This window comes from Ambystoma mexicanum, chromosome 7p, assembly GCF_040938575.1.
Source record: "Ambystoma mexicanum isolate Mex_15411 chromosome 7p, UKY_AmexF1_1, whole genome shotgun sequence".
NCBI classification, from domain to species: domain Eukaryota; kingdom Metazoa; phylum Chordata; class Amphibia; order Caudata; family Ambystomatidae; genus Ambystoma; species Ambystoma mexicanum.
In genome coordinates this window covers 576,837,288-576,861,499 of record NC_090939.1, presented here as the reverse complement: position 1 = coordinate 576,861,499, position 24,212 = coordinate 576,837,288, and the positions used below count along the sequence as shown (strand labels likewise).

Here is a 24,212-nt window from a genome sequence, read left to right as displayed (position 1 = left end):
TCATCAACATATGCGAGACAACTAATATGTGTGCTACCTATCTTGGGAGGAAAATTATTGGTAGCTTTGATGCAATCTGGAATATTTGCGATATACAAGTTGAACAACAAAGGAGTCAACAGACAACCTTGTTTCATCCTTCTCTCATTGCTAGGAATTTTTCTCAATATTGTACCCTTGTTGTCCAGCTTGACTACCATTGATGTATCTGTATAAAGCTGCACCAACATATGATATGATATGATATTTTATTTATATCGTGCCCATACACAAGCGTTTCAGGGCACGACAAGGAAAGGGAGGGGAACAAGGGTGGACAGAAACAATGGTTTTACTAGGCCCAGTGACATTGAGAACGTGCAAGTGCAGGGGAGAGGGATGGGGGAAAGTGCAAGGGGTAGGGGAGGAGTGGAAAGTGCTGACACATGGTCAAAAACAACATACAGGTAGTGCGGCCAGCAGGTGGCAAGTGCATGAATTAAGCGCAGACAACGGTTATAAATAAGTGCAGGTAACGAGGCTGTAGGGGTGCAGATACAGACCCAAGTGCAAGGAATGCCAGGAGGCAGTGCGGGTGTGCAGCTGGGTGGGCAGGGCTCTGGGCCCGAATCAGAGGGTAGCCAGATGCCTAGTGCAGAAACAGGCAGAGATCAGCATGGGAGAGGAAGAGAGAAGGCAGAAGCAAATAGGAAGGTCTTGAGGTGCTTCTGGAACCGAAGATGGTTCTCCTCAAGTTTCAGAGAGGCAGGGAGGCTGTTCCCGAGGGAGGGCCCAGCCGAAGATCGAGATCTAATAGACTCTTTGGAATACCCCATTTTGTGAGTGTGGTCCAAAACAAAGAACGGTTAATGGAATCAAAAGCGGCTGAATAATCTATAAAATCAACAAAAAGAGGTACTTCCTTTATATGAGCCATCTCGTGAATTTCTGAATGAGAACGTTTTGCGTGATGCTAGGCGTCTTTCTAACAGCCGCTTGAAAACAGTGTAGAAGTTGCTTATTTTCTGTCCATCAGGTTCATTCCCGAAGCAAGAAATTTGCGAATATCTTGTCTGGGACATCCAGGACCGTGAGGAGCTGATAATTTCCTGGATCAGCCAGGTCGTTTTTTTTCTAAACACGCACTAATCATGACTCTCGCCATGGGGCTGGTATTTTAATAGCCCTGATTATCTTCTGAAAATAACACGTCAGAATGTCATCCAATGTGTCCGGATTGTGCTTTAACACCACGTTGGCTCAAAACCTCCGGTCCTGATGCCATGGAATATCTAAGACGCTTAATGATGTGGGCAATGTCGTCCTGCATAAACCAGACAAATCTGAAGGGTCCCAGACATGCAAAGGATGATAAAAATGTGTCTAAATATGTTTTCACCATACTGCTTCATCTATATGATTAGAAATGGGATTCGCAAGTGGTCTATTCAATTTACTGAGCAAATTCAAGAAATAAAGACGGGAACAGACTTCAAAGTTGTTAACTGGTTATAAAGCTTTTTAACTTAAAACAAAGAAACGTTATTGTTTTTTCCAGAAACAAAGCAAGCATGTCAATAAAAACAAAGGATAGCAAGCCAAATGGCCTCAAGTATATCAAATTATACTGTACAACACAATACCCAGGACTCCGATCAGCTAGTATCAGACAATATAAGGCACACAGATGGTAAAAAGGCAAGGTGAAGGCCACAGCAAGATAGCAAAATCTCAACACTAGACAAAACACAGAGGAAAAGGATAGCACACGAGGCGAGAAGCCATATTACTGGGATCTGTTTCTCCACCAAGCCTCCTTCTGTATTGCCCCTCATAGTTAAATGGTGTTGCTCAGGTCCTTGAGCCATTATTGGAAATATTCCTTAGCATGTTCTTGCAATATGGTTTTGAACAAGTGACAAAGAGCTACTATTTGATTAGAATGTTAATGCAGTTTGCAGAGCATGTATTCCCATACCTTCTGATAGTCAGGTATACCTTCTTGCTATATATAAAAATGCCTAAAAAATATTAAAAAGTAAAGTTTTAACACGCCCAAACTTTATTAGGTTCATGACGCAATATCTTCATCCTAAAAATGAGCTCAAAATGTATGTTCCTATGTTGTTCAGAAATACATCATCCATTTTCATTAAAATCACTATGGACTTCTTATTGAGAGAACTGTTATGTGTTAAAACCTAATAAAATGAAATTAAAAAAAAAAATCACTATGGACTGCGGATAACGGGCAGAGAAATTGGATGGTCTGTATGAAATGTGGTCCAGTCAGATATCTGACTTAGTCGAACGACTTAAATACAGAATTTATAGGCTAGTTGTCATTATTGCTTGGGATAATTACCCTTCGGCTCTGGGCCATAACCTGGGTTGGGAAATAATCCCTTGATAATGGCTGCTCCTCATGGGCCTCATTACAGGAATGCTGGTGCGGAATTACCGTGACAGTAATTCTATTTACCGGCACGTTTCTAAACTGGCATACTCAGAGTTTGCCGGTGGGGGGCTTGAATTACCTCCAGCCAAGAGATGGAGATAAGTCAGGCCCCTCACTGGCAAAGAACTGCCGGTATTACCGCTACTGGTATTTCCGTGTCGGTAATACTGACAATCCCCCTGTGGAGTCCTATTGGACTCCATGGAATGGGGATTAACGTCCCTTCCCACCACTTGTAATCTGCCGGTAACACAGCAGACCAAGTGGTGGGAATAGTATTACCATTTGGATTTACCAGCGGGACACCACTAAATTGGCCAACAAGACTACAATGGATTCCTACCTCGTCGGATTTGTTCTTGTACATATGTATTTTCCTAGTGGGCCACAGACTTGATTACCTTTTCACAAGTGAAAGAAGGGTCGCATCAATGCAACATTATATTTAGAATGGCGAGAGTAACTTTATTTTAGGAATTGTTAAAGACATTGTTCATCTTTATTCATGTACCTCCCATAAGTGCCAGCATAACGCAAACTCCAAATACACATTGGACCAATTTATGTTTAGCATTCCGCAGAATAGAGAAAGAAAAGTTTACTCACGTTTTGTAGTTTACAATGTGAGCCTCTTCGATATAATGGCAAGTAAAAGCATATTTTGCTTGGCTAATTTTAATGAGGTCCTTTCTTGAAGTGTGCTCCTGAAATGGCAAGCATAAATAACCGTTCATAAGTATGACGTGGGGACTCATTTTAGAAAATTACAACTCTTTCAATACACGTTTGGGTCATATTTTGAAAAATTGACGAACTTTAACATATTGTGCATCTTAATACTATACCATGAAGTCAAACTGATGGCGCCTAGAGACCCATTCTGAATACTCAGAGTAATACCAGCCATGTGTCACCCCTCATTGCCTCTGCCAGATGTGTGGGGCAGGAGCTATGGGTTTCCATCCAAAGGTGGTACGTTTCACAGAAATATTTGCCTAGGTTGGGCAGGAATTTGAACATTTTATACACTGTTCTGAAGGCGTAATCATGGAATATCTTAACACATAAGGACCTGAAACAATACACAGCAATGTGATTTCACAATATATACTAGCAGATTTGCAAAATTCCCCAGGCCAAGCAAACACACACACGCAGGTATGCACAGGCACGTCAGGATGATAGAGATGTAATAAGTTGTGCTAGAATGCCAAAAGAAGTGTGTCACGAATGTTACAGAAGGTTTGCTGCACTGGCCCCAAATCTGATGTTATCAATTGCGCAAAAGAATAGTGACCCATATATCATGTAAACATAGGACGCATGCGTCACAAGTGTGCATTGTGGTGCGCGTGCCATTAGTGGGGGTAAGGTGTGTGAGTAGTGCATTATTCTTAGCTGCACATGAGGTAACCGTCGTCGTATATTCATTCTTATAGTTTGGAAAAGTAACAAGTTTTAGCACTTTCTGAAAGGTGAAGTGGCTGGCTCTCCAGTATACAAGGTGGTGTGGGGGAACGCTGTTTCAGAGGTAAGGGCCATGGCGGCAAAGGCAGTCCCACATTTCCTTTTCCTGTTGGAATGGGGAACCATTACCAAGGAGGACTTGTTTCATCGTAGCTTCTTGCCCATAACGTAAGGGGTCAATTTCTCCATGACTACTCTGGGCCTCTGCCGTGGGTGGTCCAATGGGTGATGCATTGGACCACCCACGGATTGGATCAAGTGTTTCTTTAAACAGCGATTTGGTGGCTAATCTCTTTCCTCACCTGGCTCTCTCCTCTGTAGCAGCCTCCCCCTTCCTCTCTGTCTTGAACTGGATCTCCTCAAATTCCAGAAGCTCCTCAAGACTTCCCTCCTCGCCTCCTCTTTCCCCCTCTCGCTCTCTTGCTAAACCCCACACTCTTTGATAATTGGGTCCAGGGCCTTTATGTGTCCTTCTGGGTTCTGGCCTCTCACCCCCCCTGTTCGGAAAGATTCCCATTTATGTGAAGTTTTCCCTCCAGTTGTGTACCCCCCAACTTTTTGCTGCTGCTTAACACCATAATCTGACTTTGCCAGAGGAGCAAATCCTTCAGCTGCACCCCCCCTGGGCCTTTCGCTCACTTTATTATTGGGAAACTGACATGACCTTAAAGACAGTCAGTAGTGGGAAATGTTGTTTCCCTTAGTCCCTTAGTTCTGCAACATGTTGCAAGTGCGCAATGTACTTTACAGTATAGTGTAATTGGGTCTTCCTGTCATTTCTAAAGGCCCTAGACACTCTCAAAGGATTATTTAGGAGAAGTGCAGATGTGCCTTGGACAGGGCTGGTGGCAGCTTATTATTTCATATATTTTTAACCTTTTCCTACCATGTAAACCGTGTTTACCCCGTTTGACACAAATAGGTGGGCTGGCTCCAAAATGGCCATGCCACGAGGTTCTTTGTCCTGTCCTTTGGCCATCTTGCCCCTTTGCCTTCCCCAGGTCAAGCCGAACTGCATCAGTCCTTATTTGGGCATGCATTCTCCCGCGAAATGCCAAGCTTTCGCAGGCTTCTGCATGCCTTGTGTATGTGCTTCCAGGATGTGGGTTGGACTGTCTGGTTCCAATACACATCCTGGGTGCCAGAGAAGAGCCTGGTGTGCTGTGAATGCCTGGGACCACCGTGGTCCATCATTGGTCCACGTAAGGTGTGCCTGTACATGAGCAGATCTCCCATTGCATCCTCTTTGTTTTGGCGTGAAGGAGATTCTGGATAAGAGAAGGCTCCAAACACCCATACCATGTCGATCTCTTGAGTTCTCACTGAACGAAGGATAGGATCCAAGTATCCTGAAACTAAGAAGCCGAGTCGAGGAACCGCTGGTGATCCACTGGAAGGTTTAGCACCCTGAGCCCGCTGATGTCCCGCTGGACCCCTCTGCATCTGATCGAACTAGAAGGTCTGCGAAGACGCTTCGACCCATTGGAATAGTGGGACCAACTATTCTCGGCACCTTCATCAAACCCTGCAAGTAAGCCTTCTCGCAAGTGTCCCTGAGCCAACCAGTGGGCTGACCAGCTTGTGCAGGACCATTGCTCTGATACCAACGCCGTTTTGAGGGGGCCCTTGAAACTTGGTACATCTCGAGCTCTGTTTTCACGGCACTCTCACACTGAATTTCATACACTTGGCATTCCCAGGTCTGGAGTGAAGAGAAAGCGCCTGAACCGGAGTACACACGCTTACTGGGTCGCCCAGCCGTGGTGATGAACTTTGGAGGTGCCTTGCAGCTGTGCCCCTCTGTGACCTGAAGCCTGCTATAGTGACTGGCCTGATCCATCCTCCAGGAATGGAGAAATCACCACTTTCCCTTTTGGGAATCAACGCTGTAACTTCGTAGCTGAAAGATGCCGAGCCGCAGCATTGCCGCATTTCAACCTGCAACCGAAGTGGACTCAACTGCCGAAGTGTGCCAGGGGTCGGTGAGTAATTGCAACCCTTACCGGTGGCCCCTAGCGCATCCATCCATTTTTATGTGTGAGTGGCCCCTGAGGGATCCTCTCCTTTCCACAGACAGCCTGAGCTATTGAACTATTCCCAACTCCTGGAACCTATTCTGCCCTGTCGGGGAGACCCTCCACGAATAGTTGGACCCTATTCTGCATCCCCTCACCCACCTTCCCGAGCTGCTACTGACACTACAAGAGACCCCGTTTTTGCCAATCTGCACTAGCGCGTGCGCCAGCATTGCAAGTACACTTTAACAATAGGCTCCCCTCTTCTTAGGGACTGGATTACCTTTCAGTTAGGATTGTGACTACTGCAGAATTGCCTAAAGACTCTTTGCACTACCTGCTTCCTTCCCTTTTCTAGGTTGTGGACCCATTTTGTGCATTACCCCTTTAGGCCACTTGGTCTTGTATATATGTATTTTAGTTGGATTGTGTTGGTTTAAAAGTGCTACTGTTAATAACTATTGTGTTGAAACTCAAAGGCCTTGAATAAATGTATTTGTATTTTTTAATACATGTACACCTGACTGGGGGAGATTTGTAAGTGTCCTTTACTCTGTGTGCTCATTGAGGTCTTTCAGTCACCCTCACCCCTCCTGAGACCTAGTCTTGACCGCCGCCAATGCTACCTTGATTGGTCTGGCTTGTCCAGAAGGTTACCCTGTTCCAAGAAACTAGGCTGGCCCACCAGGTCAGAGTTCAGAAATCCATCTCAACACCCCCCAAAAGCCTTCACCTTATGCCCACTCCCAGCACTTGCTGATTGGCACCCACTGGCCTGTGCTAGCTCACAGGCATCCACTTATTGTTTTTGTCAGTCGACCACTTTTACCAAGTGATCTCTGCCTGGCACTTAACAGTTCTTTGCAACGTATTCCCTAGCACTTCCCATCGTGGCATGCCTAGCACTTAATCACTTCCCACCCCCTCATCTCTTCTCTCTCGCTACACTTGCACATACTCAATGCACACAAGGCCTAGTAGGACCACCTTTTTCTTTTCTTAATTGTTATTATAATTGCCTTCATTCCCATGTTCCCTGCCCGTTGCTCTATGGGCGCTTTGAAACACAATTTACTTGATGTATAAGCGCCTTACAAATGCACAACAAATAAATAAACCTCTCCACACACCATCCTTCACCGCTCAGTGCCTTGCCCCAGCCTCCTCTAATGCAATGTTCTTCCCCCCCTTCTTCCTCTCTCCTTCTCGCTCCAAACTTGTCTATCCACACTCCTTCCACTACCTGTTTGAGCTCTGTCTCAACCATCTCCTCTTTGTCTCCAGCAACATCTACAACTTGTTTGCCAACTCTTTCCACCCACATCACTGACAAGCTTCTTGCTCCCATTGGGCCATCCTACTCCAGGGTGGGGACACCAGTGATTGTTTATTGAAGCAATAAAGGGATCGGAGCAGCAATTCTACCTGCATTCAGTTCAGATGACTGTAATGAGGCTTCGCCCTGGTGCACATGGTGTCCCGTCGTTTTGCCGGCAGAAAATCCTTCAAAGGAATTTACTTCGAAGGAATTCCATCGGAAAACTCATTGAAATATATAGGGGGTTAAGGTAAAGGGGTTAAAAGGTATGGGGGGTCTTGGGGTAGGTGAACGACTATAGGGAAAGGGGAGCTTGGGGGGAACCCCCCAAAAATAAATGTAAAAGAAAATTCGAATTGTTTTTTCGATGGAATTACTTCGAAGTAATTGCAGTCGGTAAAACGACATGGAACTGGTGCACATTGATGCACACTGGGCCATTGTCAGGCTCTGCCTCCATCTTAACTCTCATTTGAATCGTTGTGTTCTCATTCACAGCTTTACAGCCCTGAACCTCGCTCCACTGTAAGGCTGACACTGCACTTGTCAGTCCACCTGAGACTTTCAGATGTTCCCTGCAACTTCGGCTGCTGCAAAGGGGAATCACACCATTAAGGGTCGTTAGTAAACTGGCTCTTTCTAAGACACTGAGAGACCAGTTAAAACATCCAGAAGGTAAAGATTTGTGTACCGCATCCACCACCTATAGTTATGCATTTCAGCACAAAGTGTCAACCACACACCAATGTGAACACGTGACAAAAGCCTCTAACTTTAGCGACAATTTACCCTGTCAACATACTCTGCTGTTGGCTAAGCTAGGGAAGCTGCCTTTCCATTGACCAGATTATCTTGTGTATGTTTGGGCAGGGAAGGCTGCTCTGAGAGTCCAAATCGTTGAGTGCCACAATGGGCTGACTTCCAAGGTTGAGAATACCATACCAGGTAAAAAAGATATGAGGACCAGAGTGATGTGCAATACAGAGGATGTGAGTAGCGTCCTGGATTCTTTAAGTAAATACATCTTCTGAATTATGTGGATCTCTGTAACAACTTTTGGAAGGAATGAAGGATGAGTTTGAAGCACCACACTGATCCTATGAAAAGCAAGGTGAGGTTCATCCAAACAGAGCACCTGAATTGCGCTATCTGCGACATGAGAGCAAGCAATGGAACCGTGACTGGTTTAAGATCAAAGGTTCTTGTGAGACAATCCGATTAACACAAAATTAGGAACTCACAGAGGGTGAGGATTCATAACAGAAAGAAAAAAATGGGCCAAACTATTGAAATGCATTTTTAGAACTCGATTCTTTCAGGAAATGTAAACTGACGCAGTATTAGAGTATGCTCCAATAGACCGATCGGGCAGGAGTGGCGCTTGATGCCACACCTGTGTGAATCACACATCTAACTTAAGAAAGAAAGCCACCGAGATCCTAATGGCGGTGGTTCAGACCCTTATCCAAGAACTAGCAGTGGCAGAACATTATCCACTGACTGCAGTACTGGGAGTGTGTTAACCCCTTCCAGGCTGTTTTAGGAAATTTGAGGCTTTATCCGAAACAGCCAAGATTGGTGAATTCAAGTCCTCAGGGACCAAGTGGCTATGGCTGCCACCCCGCCGCTGCTTTTCCACATCCCTTAAGTTAGTATATCAACCTGGAGGGAAGGGACCCAGCAGGGTTGTGCGATAGATGAAGTTCAGAGAGCTCAAACCTGTTGGGCTACATGCCAGCAAAAAGAATGAGGTGCAAGTTACTCCTTCGATTAACCTTTATTATCAGAGAGGGAAAGGCAAAGCGTGTGTAGGTGCCAAGGGAGGAGAAAGGCATCCCCTGAGGAGTTCTCCCTATTACCTTCCATAAGGGAGAGCTTCCATTCATGAGGGGCCTGCATCAATCTACTCAGGGAATGTGTGCAGGTGGTTCAGTGCCCCCACTTACCAAGATGAACAAAAACAGGGAAATTGACTAAAGATTAGAAATATGCCCCAGCTGCTGAGCTAAGTGCACAGCTGAGAAGGCTTGGTACCAATGCCTGTCGATGTAAAACATTGCTATGGTGCTGCCGGTCTGTGCCCCCCCACCCCCCTTAATTTCAAAGGCGACCATTTAAACACAGGAGGACATGTGCCCCGGGACTCACTGGTATAGAATAGCTATCACAGCCTTCTTTCTGGGCTTGAATGCAATACAGTAGCCCCCTCCCCCAAACCCATGTGTCCAAAATAAAATCAATGCAAGAGATGAACAGAAGGCAGGGAAGATGACTTTAGGTTAATGGATAAACCAAGGGAAAATGTGAAGGACAGAGCCTTCTGAGATTACCAGGTCACCTTTGGCGGACTAGGGGCTCTGATCAAGCATTCCTCCAGATATGGCTATATGTGTATCATATCCCACTTCCAGGACCTTTGTTAAAGCTCTGGGACTGATGCTAAGTTTGAAGGGACATACCTGGAACTGATAGAACCTGTCTACAGTAGAAAAACAGAGATTGGTGGTGTGGAGGCTAAAGAGTGATATGCAATTGGCCAAAAAAGAAGGGGCGAGGCACGCACTCCAGTTCCTGGCCAATATATTACCTGAAAAAAGGTTGCTGGGTTAAATCCCAAAGTGTCCAGTACATTTCACAGGGTTGAATCCCAATTGCTGCCCAATTGTTCACAGGGTTGATTCCCCTCTTGCACTGCTGTTCTCCTCCTAGCGCTTTCGTGTTGCCAACACTCATCAGGGAGGCTGAGTTGCCTTTCTGTGCATGTAAGCATCTCACAAATCTGTAGCACAGAGCAAATCCCCCATCGGAAATAAAGGGAGAAACCGAGCTTAGATAACCATCTTGAACTCCTGAGGGGAGGAGAAGATGGAATTGGTGGAAAGTTTAGGGAAAGCAGCCCACAACTAATAGAAATGTCTCTATAGCCTTCATTTATAGTGAGTGCTCGGCTTCAATCCTCATTTTCACGGAGAGGGTTTCTGCAAGAGGTGGACAGTAAGGAGAGGAAAGGGGTAACCTGTAGCCCTTGCTCTCAGCTGTAGTTCGGGGATCCAGGAATAATGAGACCCTGCTTCCACGTGGGATGGGCGTGACCTAATCAAAGGTATTCATTTTTACTATGAGGCAAGCGTAATGATGCAGAATAATGTATAGTATAGTGACACTCTTTGGTGGCATTTGAGGATGTATACAGTTGTTTGCCCATGTTTACGTAGCTGTTACGTCAATCAGTTGTCACATTGTATTAATCTGTGAGTGGCCTTTAGCATCATGAGTTGTTTCATTATACTCATGTACTTGCAGGCCATTGTGGCATTGTTTTTGTAAAGGGTGCCAGCAGTTTTCTTCTGTTTTTTGGTTGTTTTCATTGAGATAGGCATGTTCTAGTAGGGAGATGTATTTATGGCTTGGTTTCCAAATACTCTTATGGTCTCATTATGACTTTGGAGGCATTTGTGGGGATAATACGTACAAATAGAATTACTGTTCACCAAAAGTGCTAATAGTGGTATCTCAATCCTATTTATGAGTTTCTGTTATTCCCCATTATATTATGTATTTATGATTTAATGTCGTTTAGCCAAATAAAGACTTTACATATAAAACAAAATAATCCTAATAAAACAGAATAACATGATAAAATATAGACAGCAAAACATATAACACATTACATCAAATCAGTGAAAGAGAGTAAGAAAGTGCAGAATACAAAATACATTGTTCACTTCATCAACATTGTCACTGTACGTCAAAGGATTTACAAGGGGGTTGCATACATCCCCCTGTGGCTGCTACCTGTTGCTCAAAAGCCCTCCATATGCAATATAAGACCAAATGTAAACTGTTATTACCTGCCGCAGAGCAAAAAGGCGCTCTCTCTGACTGAAGCCAGGTCATGAACGCAGCTGGTTAGATTTAACTGGAGAAGAAAAAACTGATAAAATGGCACGTGTCACCACATACACACCGATTAGTAACCAACTGAAAAAAACGTGCTAAAACACTGTGAAATCTTGCACACTGATTCATTCAAACCCGAGAAACCGCGGTTCGTTTTTAAAAGATCGAGGAACCTGAAGGGTCGTCTGGTTCACACCTATGCAGAACCGAAACCTACACCCAACCTTCAAACTACTCTGTGGCACCTGCCCTCCGTTATTGGACATTTTAGATGCGGATCATGCTCTGTATGTTCCCTTACGAAAGATCTTAAGAATATTGACTTATTTGGTATAAACTGGCAATACCTCTTTTCAAACTGCAAAACGAAGTGATCAGTATATGGCATCAAGTGTCCTTGCGTGCTCATTTATATTGGTAAATGCAAACGTGAGATTCGCCAACGTATCAGTGAACACCGGTCTTGCTTAAAAAATGCCATCGAAGACAAACCAATGGTAGCTCATTTCCAGGCACTCAAACACAAACACACTGACTTCTTGTGGTTTGTGATACAAACATTAAAGAACCCCTTCCGAGGTGGGAACCGCGATTTCCAACTTAAAAAACTAGAACAAAAATGGATACATCGCCTCGACTCAGTCAAGAAAGGGTTAAATGTTTTTATCGAATGGAGCCTCTTTTTTCATTAACTATGTCCAGGCACCTATTATTTTCAATCATTTTCATCAATTACGTCTATAAACCTGCATGACAGACCTACATTAGAACACTTTTTTCCAACCAATGTGTCTTGATCGAGATCTTGAATTCAGACATAATGTACTCAAATGGCTTCATACTAATGACTCATAATTGGATCCTCCTTACCCTCTCGCTACTCTCCCTTGCACGACCACCGCACCTCTTGCATCTGCCTAAGCTTCTCCAGACACAAATATCGCACCTACTGCATCCATCTAGACGTCAACTAACTTGCAATTACCAGCCGCCACCATGTTGCAGACATTGGTGCTAGTACTATATCTTGCCGGACGCTTTTCTATGCATGTGAAAGTATGTATGTAGATGTATGTATATGTATGTATATGATCTATGCACTGTAACTAAGCTCTAAGACTACTTGTACCGCTGCGCCCAGTTACCTAAGGATCTTGGTGCGCATTAGCAAATTAATAAACAAACAAACCATTTGGCTCCCTTCGGTGAATCACTTGTCCACTTCTCATGAATACTAAATAGCTCTAATTGACTCATCTATGTTGCTCTGGGTTGTTTTGAGAATTGTTAACTATGAACGTTTTGAGACTGTAAAGCACCTATGCTTCAACGCTTGTACCTGACCACTTTGACTAGACTATTGAGTGTATGTATATTTTTCTTTTCATGTCATATGTATAGAGTTTGCTTAATAATTGCATTGACTGTATGACAAATGATGTTTTTGTTTTTCGTTCTGCTACCAGTGGCCAATAATGTTTAACAATGACATATATACTGACCATCTAACACTCGCAGCCTGTCTAGATCAATCTCTCTGCAAAATATTCTATATAACGACTTTACCGGATCAATAAAGAGACTGGTTTTGATATGTGCTTTGTACTGGTCTATAGCTCATAAAATCTCCATGCATTGAGCACTGTGAAGAATTTGAATCAAACCTCATCAATCACATACAGATGATAAAAGTTATGTGCTATGTATTAGTGTACAGCTCATCATACTTTTGTGTACCGAGCACTGTGGTCGAAATCTGAATCTAATTTTACAGACAGATGATCATGTCCTGTTTCTGTTTTTATGTTGTCACTTTGCCAATCTGTTTTAGAATATATTTTGTTTTAATTAGCTGTGTGTTTCACTAGTGTGATCTAATTATGTTACACTAGTCTCTAGAATTGTGTCAACCTCCGCCTAGCGCCACAAGGGAGAGGTAGCCTTGACTCACTTCGCTCCTTATAGTGAGAATGAACAAGGCCAGATAACCTGCTCTTTGGGTTGGTTTCCACTCAGGGGAGTCTGCAGCCAAATAGCTCACTGCAACTTTCAAGGGGGAGAGAAAAGCTCTTGCATATCAGTCTGGTCCCACCCACAGGGACAATCCACCACTGAAATGCTAGGCACGCCTCATCTGAACACGAATACCAAGAACAAACAAGCACAAGCCTGTTTCTGCCTTGTTGGGTGACTGTGAGGTGAAGCTGTGCCTCTCTAAGGACAGCGAGTAAGGTAAACACGTCCGAGTTACCTTTAATAACTTAGGGTTAAACCCCACGTTTTTCAAAATATGCCAAAATATGGTAGTTGTTGCAAATGAGGAATTGTGCTGATATTACGTGTTACAATCAGGGTGCTATTTTGCTCATGAGCCCGTGAGACACAAGGGGGGAAAAATGTCCAGAAATTCAAATTGCTTTTTTTTTTTTAACTTCCCTGTACCCCAGTGTTCGTTTCCAACAAAACTGAGACACACACAGGGACTTCATTTAGGGGTAGCAACTGCGACCTCTGAGGTCTCCCTTGCGACCTCTGTAAAAAAAAAAAGTTTGTCTTTTTTTCGGTTTTTTTCAATGCATGCTCCTGGGCTGTGGCGAGCACCATGTGGCTCTTTTCTTCTGGAGTGGCTGGCTTTCTTGTTCAGGCCCCTTAAAAAAGAAGAAAAATAAGAAGAGGAGTGCCACAAGTCTAACACTTTCATCACTGACCCTAAATAAGAAAGAATAGGAATACTAAATAATGTGTCTTTCTGGAATTCTATAAAATAACTGCTAGACTCATTAAAGGTTTATTTCAGGCACACTTCAGGGGGTGAGTCACTGATTTAGTCTGTTCCTAAACGCCTCAACTCAGCCTTTCATCCTTCCGAGATCGATAAATGAGTACCAACACAGGTTGGGTGATATTGGGTGTATATTTGTTCTATATAAAGCGCTTAACCGTAAGTGCTATATAATAACACATCATTATCATTTGGTCATGGACGTCTGCTTGCATTCAAAGTAATTTGGTAATATGGGTCTACACACACTGATCTTAACGATACATATGGCGATCCATTCTTGTATGAAATGTACATCACATTATAGTGATATCGTAACCATATTTTTTGTAGACTACAATGCTACGTGATGCCACTTCTTGTTTTGTCAACGGGTGAAAGGTTGTGTTCCATCGCTTCCCGCGATATCACTTCGGGGTGGGGTCAAATTACATCACTTCCTGTGATGTCATCAGGGGGGTCAAGAGTCGTGTGATGTCACTTCCGCTACCCCTGTCATTTTGGTGAAATGACGTCCCTGGACACACAGGATTCCCGAGGGATATTCCAAATTAAGCAATCACTTTCCTGTAAATACAAAACAATCTCACCATCCAGTGGCAGCCCGCCAATAAGAGTAGGGGAGTGTCACCTTCTGGCCCCAGCCTGAGCCACAGGCTGCCACCTCGCCTGAGTGGAAGACAGCACAGTCCACCAGTGTGATTTATTTTCATGGGGACTGTGCTGCCAGCCTCTGTGCAGGGGTGCATTCCCCGCTGCACATTTTCCTTTCCGTTTGTATGTGGAGCCAGTTGGGCTCCTCAATAAATGTAGCATGGAAGGATGAGTGCCAGATTATTGGGCAAGCAGCGTAAACACGTGTGGAGGGTGCATTGAAGTAAGTGTGTTTTTTAAATGTAATGTGTGTGCATGTATGTATATTGGTCTACTTGTTCTTATGGATGTGTGCATGCAATGAGGTGTATGAATGATGTTTGAATGTGTGGATGGAAGGGTTTGTGTGCATGTGTTTCTGCCCCCATCCCTAAATTTAGTGACCTACTCAACAGGGCCCTTTTATTTAGAGGGTGGGGGCTTCTTTTGGCATGGCATTGTTTTTTGCTTTACCCTTGAGGCACAAAAGGGACAGGAGGAGGGAGTATGTATCAATTTTTTCATCAATTTGTTGTTTGGGCTATTAGGTGGCAGAGCCACCTGTAAGCCTAAACTCTTGCATTAGAGTTCAGATAGGGATGAAGGCATATGAGGAGGGACGCACCGCCTGTAGGTGTTGTTTGGTTATTTCCCCACCCACTGACTGCCCATGGCCATGCTAATCCTTTTGCCCATTCCCACCCAGTCCCTGCTTCTCCCCGCCCAAAACAACTCCTCATGGGTACTATTTCAGCTGCTTTATAAGCCTTACCATCAAACTTTGTGCTTGAAGTTCCGGCCAGTGTTTTTTCAAAGCAGTCTTCTGAGGATTAACGGCTTACTTGGAGTTGTAAACACCTACTGGTGTTATAAAAATGTCTTAACCAGGTCTGGCTTCAGTTTTGGCATGTGTATAAGTATTAGGTATTTGCTAGTCACTCATATTAGATGCCGAGGTATTGAGAAAACATGGTTGATACAGGAGCTAGAGCGATGAGCCTGTATATAATATAGTTTGTAGCAGTTTGCAAACAACGTTAATGTTCATAATAAGAATGATACTGCCTTTTGTCCCGAAAGATTCATGCAATTCATATGTGCATTTTGTGTGGTTGGCAAAGTGTAGAAAGCCCCATTCAGCCCAAACCACCTAATTCATTGCCTTTTAGCTTGGACGCAGAGTCAGAAAATGAGGGATCATCCACAGACAGAGGATCCTCCGAGACTGAAACTCTGGAACAAACACATTTACTGAAGAAATGTAATTTTTTTTTAGAAAAGATAAAACAATACAAGAGAGGCAACAGGCAGGATACAACAAAACATGTTAGGTTTGCAGAACCTCCAATAGAAAGTACCTTAACACGACCCACAGGCCAAGAGGATGTAGGGGAGGAAGCAGAGAATGAAAGAAGAGAAGAGGCACCTCAAAGAGGACCAAGAGCCAGGGCTGACTACAGGAATTAGCAACAAGAACGGATGGGGAGGAATTCTTGAACTTACTTATAAATCATATATTTAAGCTCTTTCCTTCTAGTGATAAAGTAATCCATGAGAAATCACATGAATTTATAAACTACCATTTGTATCACATGAATATAAAGACATGTTTTATATTTCTACGGAAACCAAGTTTATTATTTGATGTCCCTTTAAATGTATCCTTGAAAAAGCCTGTTTGGGCGAAACTCGTGGCCATAGAGTCAGCTATCTATGATATGTTGCCAAACGTTTTGGGCTGAATGGCTATCTATGATATGCTGCTAAATGTTTTGGGCTGAGACTATTTATGATATGTTGCCCACAGTTTTGGGCTGAATGGTTATCTATGTTATGTTGCCAAATGTTTTGGGCTGAATGGGGCTTTCTACACTTTCCTAACCAAACAAAATGCACGTATGAATTGTATTGATCTTTGAACCAAAATGTACAACGAACAACAGACTGGTGTCACATGAGGACTGATAGACATACCCCACTTCTAGAAATAAAGAAGGGTAAGCCACCAATCATGCTCCTATCCTACCGATGCACCTGCTCAATGATCTGCAACATAATTCATTCTAATGTCCCGCATGGCTAAATCTTCCCAGATTATACAAATGTGATGCATGGCATGTCTTCACAGATCTGTCTAATGTGAGGCACGGCTAGTCGTCGCAGATCTATCTAAGTGTGACACATGGCTTGGGGAGGAGGAGCGGGAAGGGCTGGGTTCGTGGTTAGGGGATTTTCCTTGGTTTCTCATTGGCATTGCTGGTATTGTCCCTGTTGTGCTGGTCATTGGCAGGTGAATAGCCATGTTTTCAGTCATTTCCTGAAGGTGAGGTGGTCTTCTTTGGTTCTAATTTTCTTTGGCATTGTGTACTATAGGTTAGCAATTAGGCGTGAGAATGCAGTTCCTCCGAGTTTCATTTTTTGTATTGTTTCATCTCAATTTTGGAGTTTGTTGCTTGATTTTAGGTCTATTCCCGGTTGGTAGCAGGTGATCTTGGCCTGGAAAAATTCAGCTCCTTGCAATTTAGAGATTTGTGGGCAATGCAGAGAGCCTTGAATTGAATGTGTTTTTTTTTTTTTACTGGGAGCCAATTCTCAGAGCTAGTGTGATGTGGTCTCTTCTGTTTAATATCAGGAGTATCCTTGCTGCAGTGTTCTGGCTGCGTTAACGTTTTTTGGTAAATTCTTTCAGTCATTCAGAGGTAGAGGCTGTTTGTGTCTAAGATTCTTGACAATAACAGGGAAGTGATTGCAAGGGTTCTATGTCAAAACGAGAGGTAGAGGAGTATCTCTCTGAGTAGTCTAAGGAGGTAGAAGCAGTTCTTTGTGAAAGTGTTGACTTGTGGTTCCAGATTTAGTCCGTTGTCCATGAGCATTCCTAGATTGATTATCACACTTGAAGTCTCGGGTTGGGTTCCCATGCCTGGCGGCCAGTCCAGTTATGAGTTGGTTCCATTTTCCTCTGGGGATGAGATCATTATTTCTGTTTGCCTGTGTTCAGTTTGAGGTTGTTTGATGTCATCCAGCTGTATATGTCTGTGAGACGATTGTTGAGGGTGTTGTTTGGGCCTTGGGTCATGGCTATCTTGACGACGAGTTGTGCATCATCTGCATAGTTGTAGGTGGTCAGTCCATAGGTTCGAATGATTTCCATCATGGGGGACATGTAGACGTTGAAAAGGAGGGAGGAGAGGGGGGCCTTGTGGCACTCGGCAGGAGATATTTTTGGTGTTTGAGGTAAAAGGCGGTATGTAAGTCCTTACGGTTCGATTTGTGAGGAAGGATTTTAACCATTTTAAGGTGTAGTCATTTATATTGCATTCCACCAGTCTTTCTATTAGTGTTGTGTGACTGATTGTGTGGAATGCCGCTGATATGTCCAATAGTATGAGGGCAGATTGAGTGCTGTTGTCTGCATTTATTTTTAGGTCGTCCCGTTTGGACAGGAGTGCTGATTCCGTTCCTCTCCTCGGTCTAAAGCCAACTTGAGAGAGGTTGAGTATTGCATTTGTTTCTACGTAGTCAAGTCAGAATTTGTATACATGGTTCTCCAGTATTTTCGCCGAGTAGGACAGGTTGGATATTGGTCTGTAGTTGCTGGGGTCTTCCACATTTTCTGTTTAGTTTTTTATCAGTGGTTTGATGTATGCCGGTTTGAAGGATTTTGGTACATTTCCTGTGTTTGGGATAGGTTCATTAGATGCCGGAAGTATGATGCTGTGGGGCTGTGGCTGAGGACCTCTTTGTAGATGTGAAGGGGGGCAAGGGTCGCTTCGAGATCCTGCAAGATGGTGTCCTTTATTAGTGTGGAGAAAGTTTCTTCATCTGTTGGTTCAAAGTGGACAAGTCTTGCTGTGGTTGGTGTATCGCCAATTATCTGTGGTTCAGTGTTTGTGTTTATATTTGTGCATTTTTTATCGATGATCTGTTGGATTGTTTCAATTTTTGTTCTAAGGTAGTTGGTGATGTTGTCGCAGAATGCTCATGTTGGGATGGTGCCTTTGTTGCAGGATGAATGTTTTTGATCTCTATGATGATTCTGAAGAGTTCTTTTTGTGGGTTGGTTGCCAATTGGATTCTTGTAGTGTACTATTTATGTTTGCTTTGGGTACAGCCAATTTGTATAATCTGAGTTGTCTGTGGTATTTTATTTTGACAGGTTGGTTGTAATGTTTTCTGCTTATTTTTTCCAATTTGCATTATTTATTTAGTTCTCACAGCTCTGCAGTGAACCACCTTGCTGCCAACTTTTTTGCTGTGGCTTAGGAGGGTTTTGCAGGTGTTAGTCAGCCTAGGGCCTCAGTGATCCAGGTGTTGAGTAGGTTTTCGCTGAGTCTGAGGTCATTCTGTTCAGTGGTGTTCGGTTGAGTCGATTCCACAGAACTGTTAACGATTCCAAATCAAGATTCTTCCAGTTTCGTTTTCTATTCGGCGAGTAATATTGCATTTCCGGGCGGTATGCAGGTTTGGAGTTTGATGTAGAATGGTATTAGGTAGTGATCACTCCATACCATTGGTATTGTTGGGGTGGAGGGACAGAGCCCATCTCTGCCAAAGATTGTGTCCATGGTGAGTCTGGCATTGTGTGTGGATCAGTTTACTATTTACAGGAGGGTGTAGAGTGAGTTTGCTGTGGTTTCATTCTTTCTTTCAAACCAGATGTTGAAGTCCCCCAGGACGATTATGTTTTTGTGGTAGGTGGATAGGTTGACGATGGAGTCTGTCGGTTTTGTCCCAATGTTCAGGTTGTATTATGGCAGTCTGTAGATCAGACAGAACACTATGTTTGCTTGGTCATTGAGTTTGATCTTGACGAGGAGGGATTCAAAGTCTTCTTTGTCAGTTGAGGGGAGTGGCATCACGCAGATGTATTTTCTCTGCTGAGGTGTATTAGTTTGAAATTGTACGGAATGACTTCATTTGTGATAGTTCTTTAGTTGTCTGATATCCATGTTTTTGTGAGGAAATGCACATCTGTGCCTCCCTCGCTTAAGAGGTTGTGTATTTCTATTTTGTGGTTAGCCATAGATCTTACGTTAAGTAAGCTGCAGTGTCATTTTTATATTTTCCCTTTTGGGTTGCTGTCTGTTCTTTTGTGTGTCCCAGTCGGTGTGGCGTTTGTCGGGTTTTCATTACTCGGGATTCTCTCCTGGTTGTGCGTGGTATGTGGGATTGTTCTTGGGTGTTTCCTCTTTTTGTCCAGTAGTCTAATTAAGTTGATGGTGGGGTTGCTTAGTTTTGGTTGTGCAGGTTGTTGGGTTGTTTGAGCGTGGGTGCTGTATTCCTGTGTTTGGTAATGTAGGGTGTGTTAATGGTTATGGACTCTAGTTTTCCCCTGATTTGTATTTTTCAAAGGTGTTATCTGGGTTGTGATGTTATGCTTTTTGGTGTGTTTGATACAGCGTCCTGGTAGTGTCCATGTTTGTTTGGGTTCTAGCATGTGGGCTGTTTGACAGTTGTTTATTATCCATTGCAATGGAGAGGCAGTGTGAGAAGTATTCTGTGTTTGCTCTTTCCTTGGTCTGTATCCCTTGTCTGTTTAGCAGTGACACTATGGGGTTCCTAGCTGAAGTGAATTCTGGAGGGTAGGTTCCATCTTGTTGGGTCAAGGTTTCCCTCCTGTTTCTGTTTTCATTTCTTGCTTCTTTGTCTTTCTTGTGACCAGGCATGGAGTTTACTTTGAATTTTTTTTTGTTGAGTTTGTGAGGTAAGTTTCCCGGAGTGGGCGTCCTCTTGGTTAGGCAGCTTCCTGATCCCCGGTTATATTACCTTTGCGCTTTTGTAGTTTCCTTTTATGTATGTGGTGTATGTTTGTTGTTAGTTGTATATTGTTTAATGTTGTTTACCAGGGGCGTGAGCCCTTGTGGTTAGGTTGTAACCTGGCTTCCAGTTATATTTCCAATGCAGCCCTGGTTTCCTTTAGAGTTGGTGTGGTCCAAGTGTGTAGTGCTGTGACGAGCTCTGCTTCACAGCGATGCTGGTAGCTATATATATATTGGGGTTTGAGCTTGAGTTGTGTTCCCCGTGGCAAAGGCCTCCCTTTTAGATTTGGACACAGCAGCTATTAGAGCGGTCACTCTGGGAGGTGAGGGAGTGTATCAAGGTTTAAACGGTGGCTGGGCTAACTGGAGATCAGCAGTCAAAATGTGTATTTCTGAGTGCAAATGGGTGACCTTTGGAACAGGTAGTTCAAGTAAAGCAGTTCCTACTGTGCGCCTAGTTTCAGAATGGGCGCATTCATCTCCAAAACTGATATTTCAGAGTATATGCATTGTCTGCAATGGAACTAGTTCCAGATTGTATGCAGTACTTACGATAATGCTGGCTTCAAGATATGTGCATTAGCCTACAATGCAGCTAGTTTCAAAAACATGCGCAGCACTCAATAGCTAAGTATGGGGCGCAGCACAATTCAGCAAGGTTCAACTCAATAGCCAACTATGGAACGCAGCACAGTTCAACCCAATTGCTAAGTATGGAGCGCAACACAATTCAGCACAAATGCTAACTATAGAGTGTAGCACAGTACAACACAGGCTAACTATGGAGTGCAGCAAAGTTCGACACAATAGCTAAATATGGAGTGCAGCGCAATTCAGCACAACGGCTAACTATGGAGTGCAGCACAGTTCAACCCAAACTAGCTATGGAGCACAGCACAGTTCAACCCTATAGCTAACTATAGAGCATGGCACAGTTCAACACAATGGCTAACTATAGGTTGCAATAGAATTCAGAACAATGGCTAATTATAGAGCGCAATACAGTTCCACACAATGGCTAACTGTAGGGTGCAGCACAATGGATAACTATGGAGGGCAACACAGTTAGTTACACTCCCGAGGAAACCAATTTTGTTGACAAGTGGCGCTATTCCCACAGGATGCGTATACGAAAGACGGCAACATGGCAGGTAAGAGGCACCAATAATGTGTAGTATTCAGTTACTTCTCTTAACATACTTTGAGAATTAGCTGGTGAGCCATAAGCGTATAGCAAGCACTTGATAATATGCTATTGTCATACTACACTAAGAAATGAGAGTCATGATAAGTACGCTCTAGAGGGTGCAATGAGTGGCCTTTTTTCTACACTTCCTATTGTTACAGAACGGAAGACGATTAGTTACCCATTCAAATGGATATGGCGAGTCATGCTAAGGCGACTTGCTAGTTCAAAGTAAGCATCAGGTTTTACTTTCTATGATGAGTGGTTGCAATTTAGAGTAAATGTAATACCATAACTTTATTGTTGAGCTTTTGCAATCCTGAGTTTGTTGATGTTGTAAAGTAGTATAAAGCTGAAGCCTACACATTAAGAGAGTGTGATAATTATGAATAAGACACATTATTACTAACAATTGGCAGTAAAATTGTTGCCGCTTTGTTTCCTCCCTTACATCACCTGCAAACAACAACTGCCCCCCCCTTACATTTGTGTCGTGTGATTGGTCATGCATCTCTATAAGGCCACACTAAGAGGGTGTCTGCATTTGTATTGCAGATTCCTGTGGTTACTGACTTTGGGCCACTGAATAGCAACGCTTGCCTAGAGTGGTTGTTATACACACACTATGTTTTTTTGCGTGAGGACTGCTCTTACAGTAAGTAAATACCAGTGGGAGTTGATAACATGCTATGCCTGCAGACGAAACATGAGCATATGGTATATTCCTTTTGAAGCATCTTGACCTTGGGTCTATACACTTGTGTCTGTTCAGGAAGGGAGATAAGAAGGAAATTATAATCCTTGTGAAGACCTATTTAAAGAATATCGAATAGGTAAGTGAGTAAGTGAAGCACGGCGCTATATTAATTTAAGGCCAGCAGCTTTGCTCACATAATATGCTAAGTGAATAGCATAGAACAACAAATTAATAGTTGTTCTGTTATTTTTTATGATACAGGAGACCACAAACTAATTGTGAAGCAAGTGACATTTCCCTCAGAGGTTTTGTCACCACAAAGATACAGATTAAATACATAAATCCCTTAAAGAAGTCCCAATAATTGATTTTAATATTATGAAAGGAATGAAACATGTTGGGTAGTGAATAGCCTTATCTTAAGGGCTTAGTAACGCATAGTAGTTTGCCACTGGATCATTTTGTTCCAGTTAGATGCCGAATTCAGATGTGCTCTTTTTGTGAATCGAGTATTGTTGTGTGAGTAGTGCTCCTTCGTATCGTTTGTCATTGTATTAATGTTTTAATCCATTTTGACTGTGGTTTATTCCTGAGGGATGGTTTTATTAATGAATTAACCATTGGTTTTATTTTCAACAAGTGTGATGAAGTTTTAACTATTAACAGTGTTGTGATTACAAAGTTTAATAAAATGTGTAATTTTTTGTACTAGCAAGAGCAAATTGAATGTTTTTTCTCGTTATATTGTGAAATTAGCATGGTCCCCTGTAACATTGAAGACTAGCAACCGGTCCTTGTTTTGTATTATGTGGGCAACACAGTTCTACACAATGGCTAACTGTAGGGCGCAATACAATGGCTAACTATAGGGTTCAACACAATGGCTCACTATGGAGGGCATCACAGTTCAACACAATGGCTAACTGTAGGGTGCAGCACAATTCAGTAAAATGGCTAACTGTAGGGTGCAGCACAATTCAGTAAAATGGCTAACTGTAGGGTGCAACACAATTCAGTACAATGGCTAACTATAGGGTGCAGCACAATGGCTAACTATGGGGGGGGCAGCACAGTTCAACACAATGGCTAACTGTAGGGGGCAGCACAATTCAGTACAATAGCTAACTGTAGAGTGCAGCACAGTTCACAATAGTAGTAGCATAAGAGTGGCAGGGTTTTCTAGAGCACAGTAATGGGTGTTGCTCTCTGCCCATACCACCTTACCTGGTTGTCGCTGTAGGAAGACTTGTCACTGTTGGTATTGACAGTACGTGTTAGTAATTATTGTATACGGCAATAAAACAAAAGGTTGCACACTTCATAGCTAAAGTAGGACGATTCCAAATGTACCATATAAATGTGGGCACCTGACATTAGACACCATCTCCCTGCACCTCTTAAAATGTGGCCACCAACTGAAAGTGGGTGAGAATTAGCTTGTTCAAGACAATAAAATAAAATGTCTGTAGTAAGCAAAACTTTGTCTATTGAGCTGAAACAAGACAACGACAAAAATAGTTGAATTCAATGGAAAACAGAATATGCCTTGCAGAAATCGCGAAAGGATAGACTCTCGGGCCTGATTCTGAGCTTGTGCTAAATGTAGTGTGGAAAGCCTACATTCTCATCTCGTTTCCAGCACCAGCATTTTGAGGTGGGTGGAAATATTGGAGTGGAAATGCTGTGCTTTCCTGCAGCAAAAGCAGCTTAAACCTATTGTTTCGATAGAAACATGTGTAGGAGTGGCACTGCAAGCATTTCCTAAAAGACTGCCTCTTATCTATTTTAAGAATGTTTTCTTCAGCTTTCATTAAACTAGGAAAGTGGTCCTGCAATCTATTAAATGCTATTTTTATGAAGGGAAAAAGTATGCAGCAGAGCTCAACTGCACCTCACAGGTGCTGTATTTTACCTCCTCCTTTTGACCTGCTAAAGCAGTGCTTTTGAAAGTAGAATCCCCTCAGAGTGCCTGCCCTGCTTTTCTCATGGTTGCTAAGGCTGTTGTCAACCTGTAAATC

At 43.2% G+C, this 24,212-nt stretch overlaps 1 protein-coding gene across 1 annotated transcript in view; it reads right to left on the bottom strand.

The window, feature by feature from the left end:
* VWA3B (von Willebrand factor A domain containing 3B) overlaps window positions 1–24,212 on the bottom strand; it is a 2,300,294-nt gene that overhangs the window by 567,446 nt on the left and 1,708,636 nt on the right. The window contains exon 23 of the mRNA XM_069636259.1: window positions 3,044–3,141. Coding sequence (XP_069492360.1) covers window positions 3,044–3,141 — 98 coding nt within the window. The remainder of the gene's footprint in view (window positions 1–3,043; window positions 3,142–24,212) is intronic.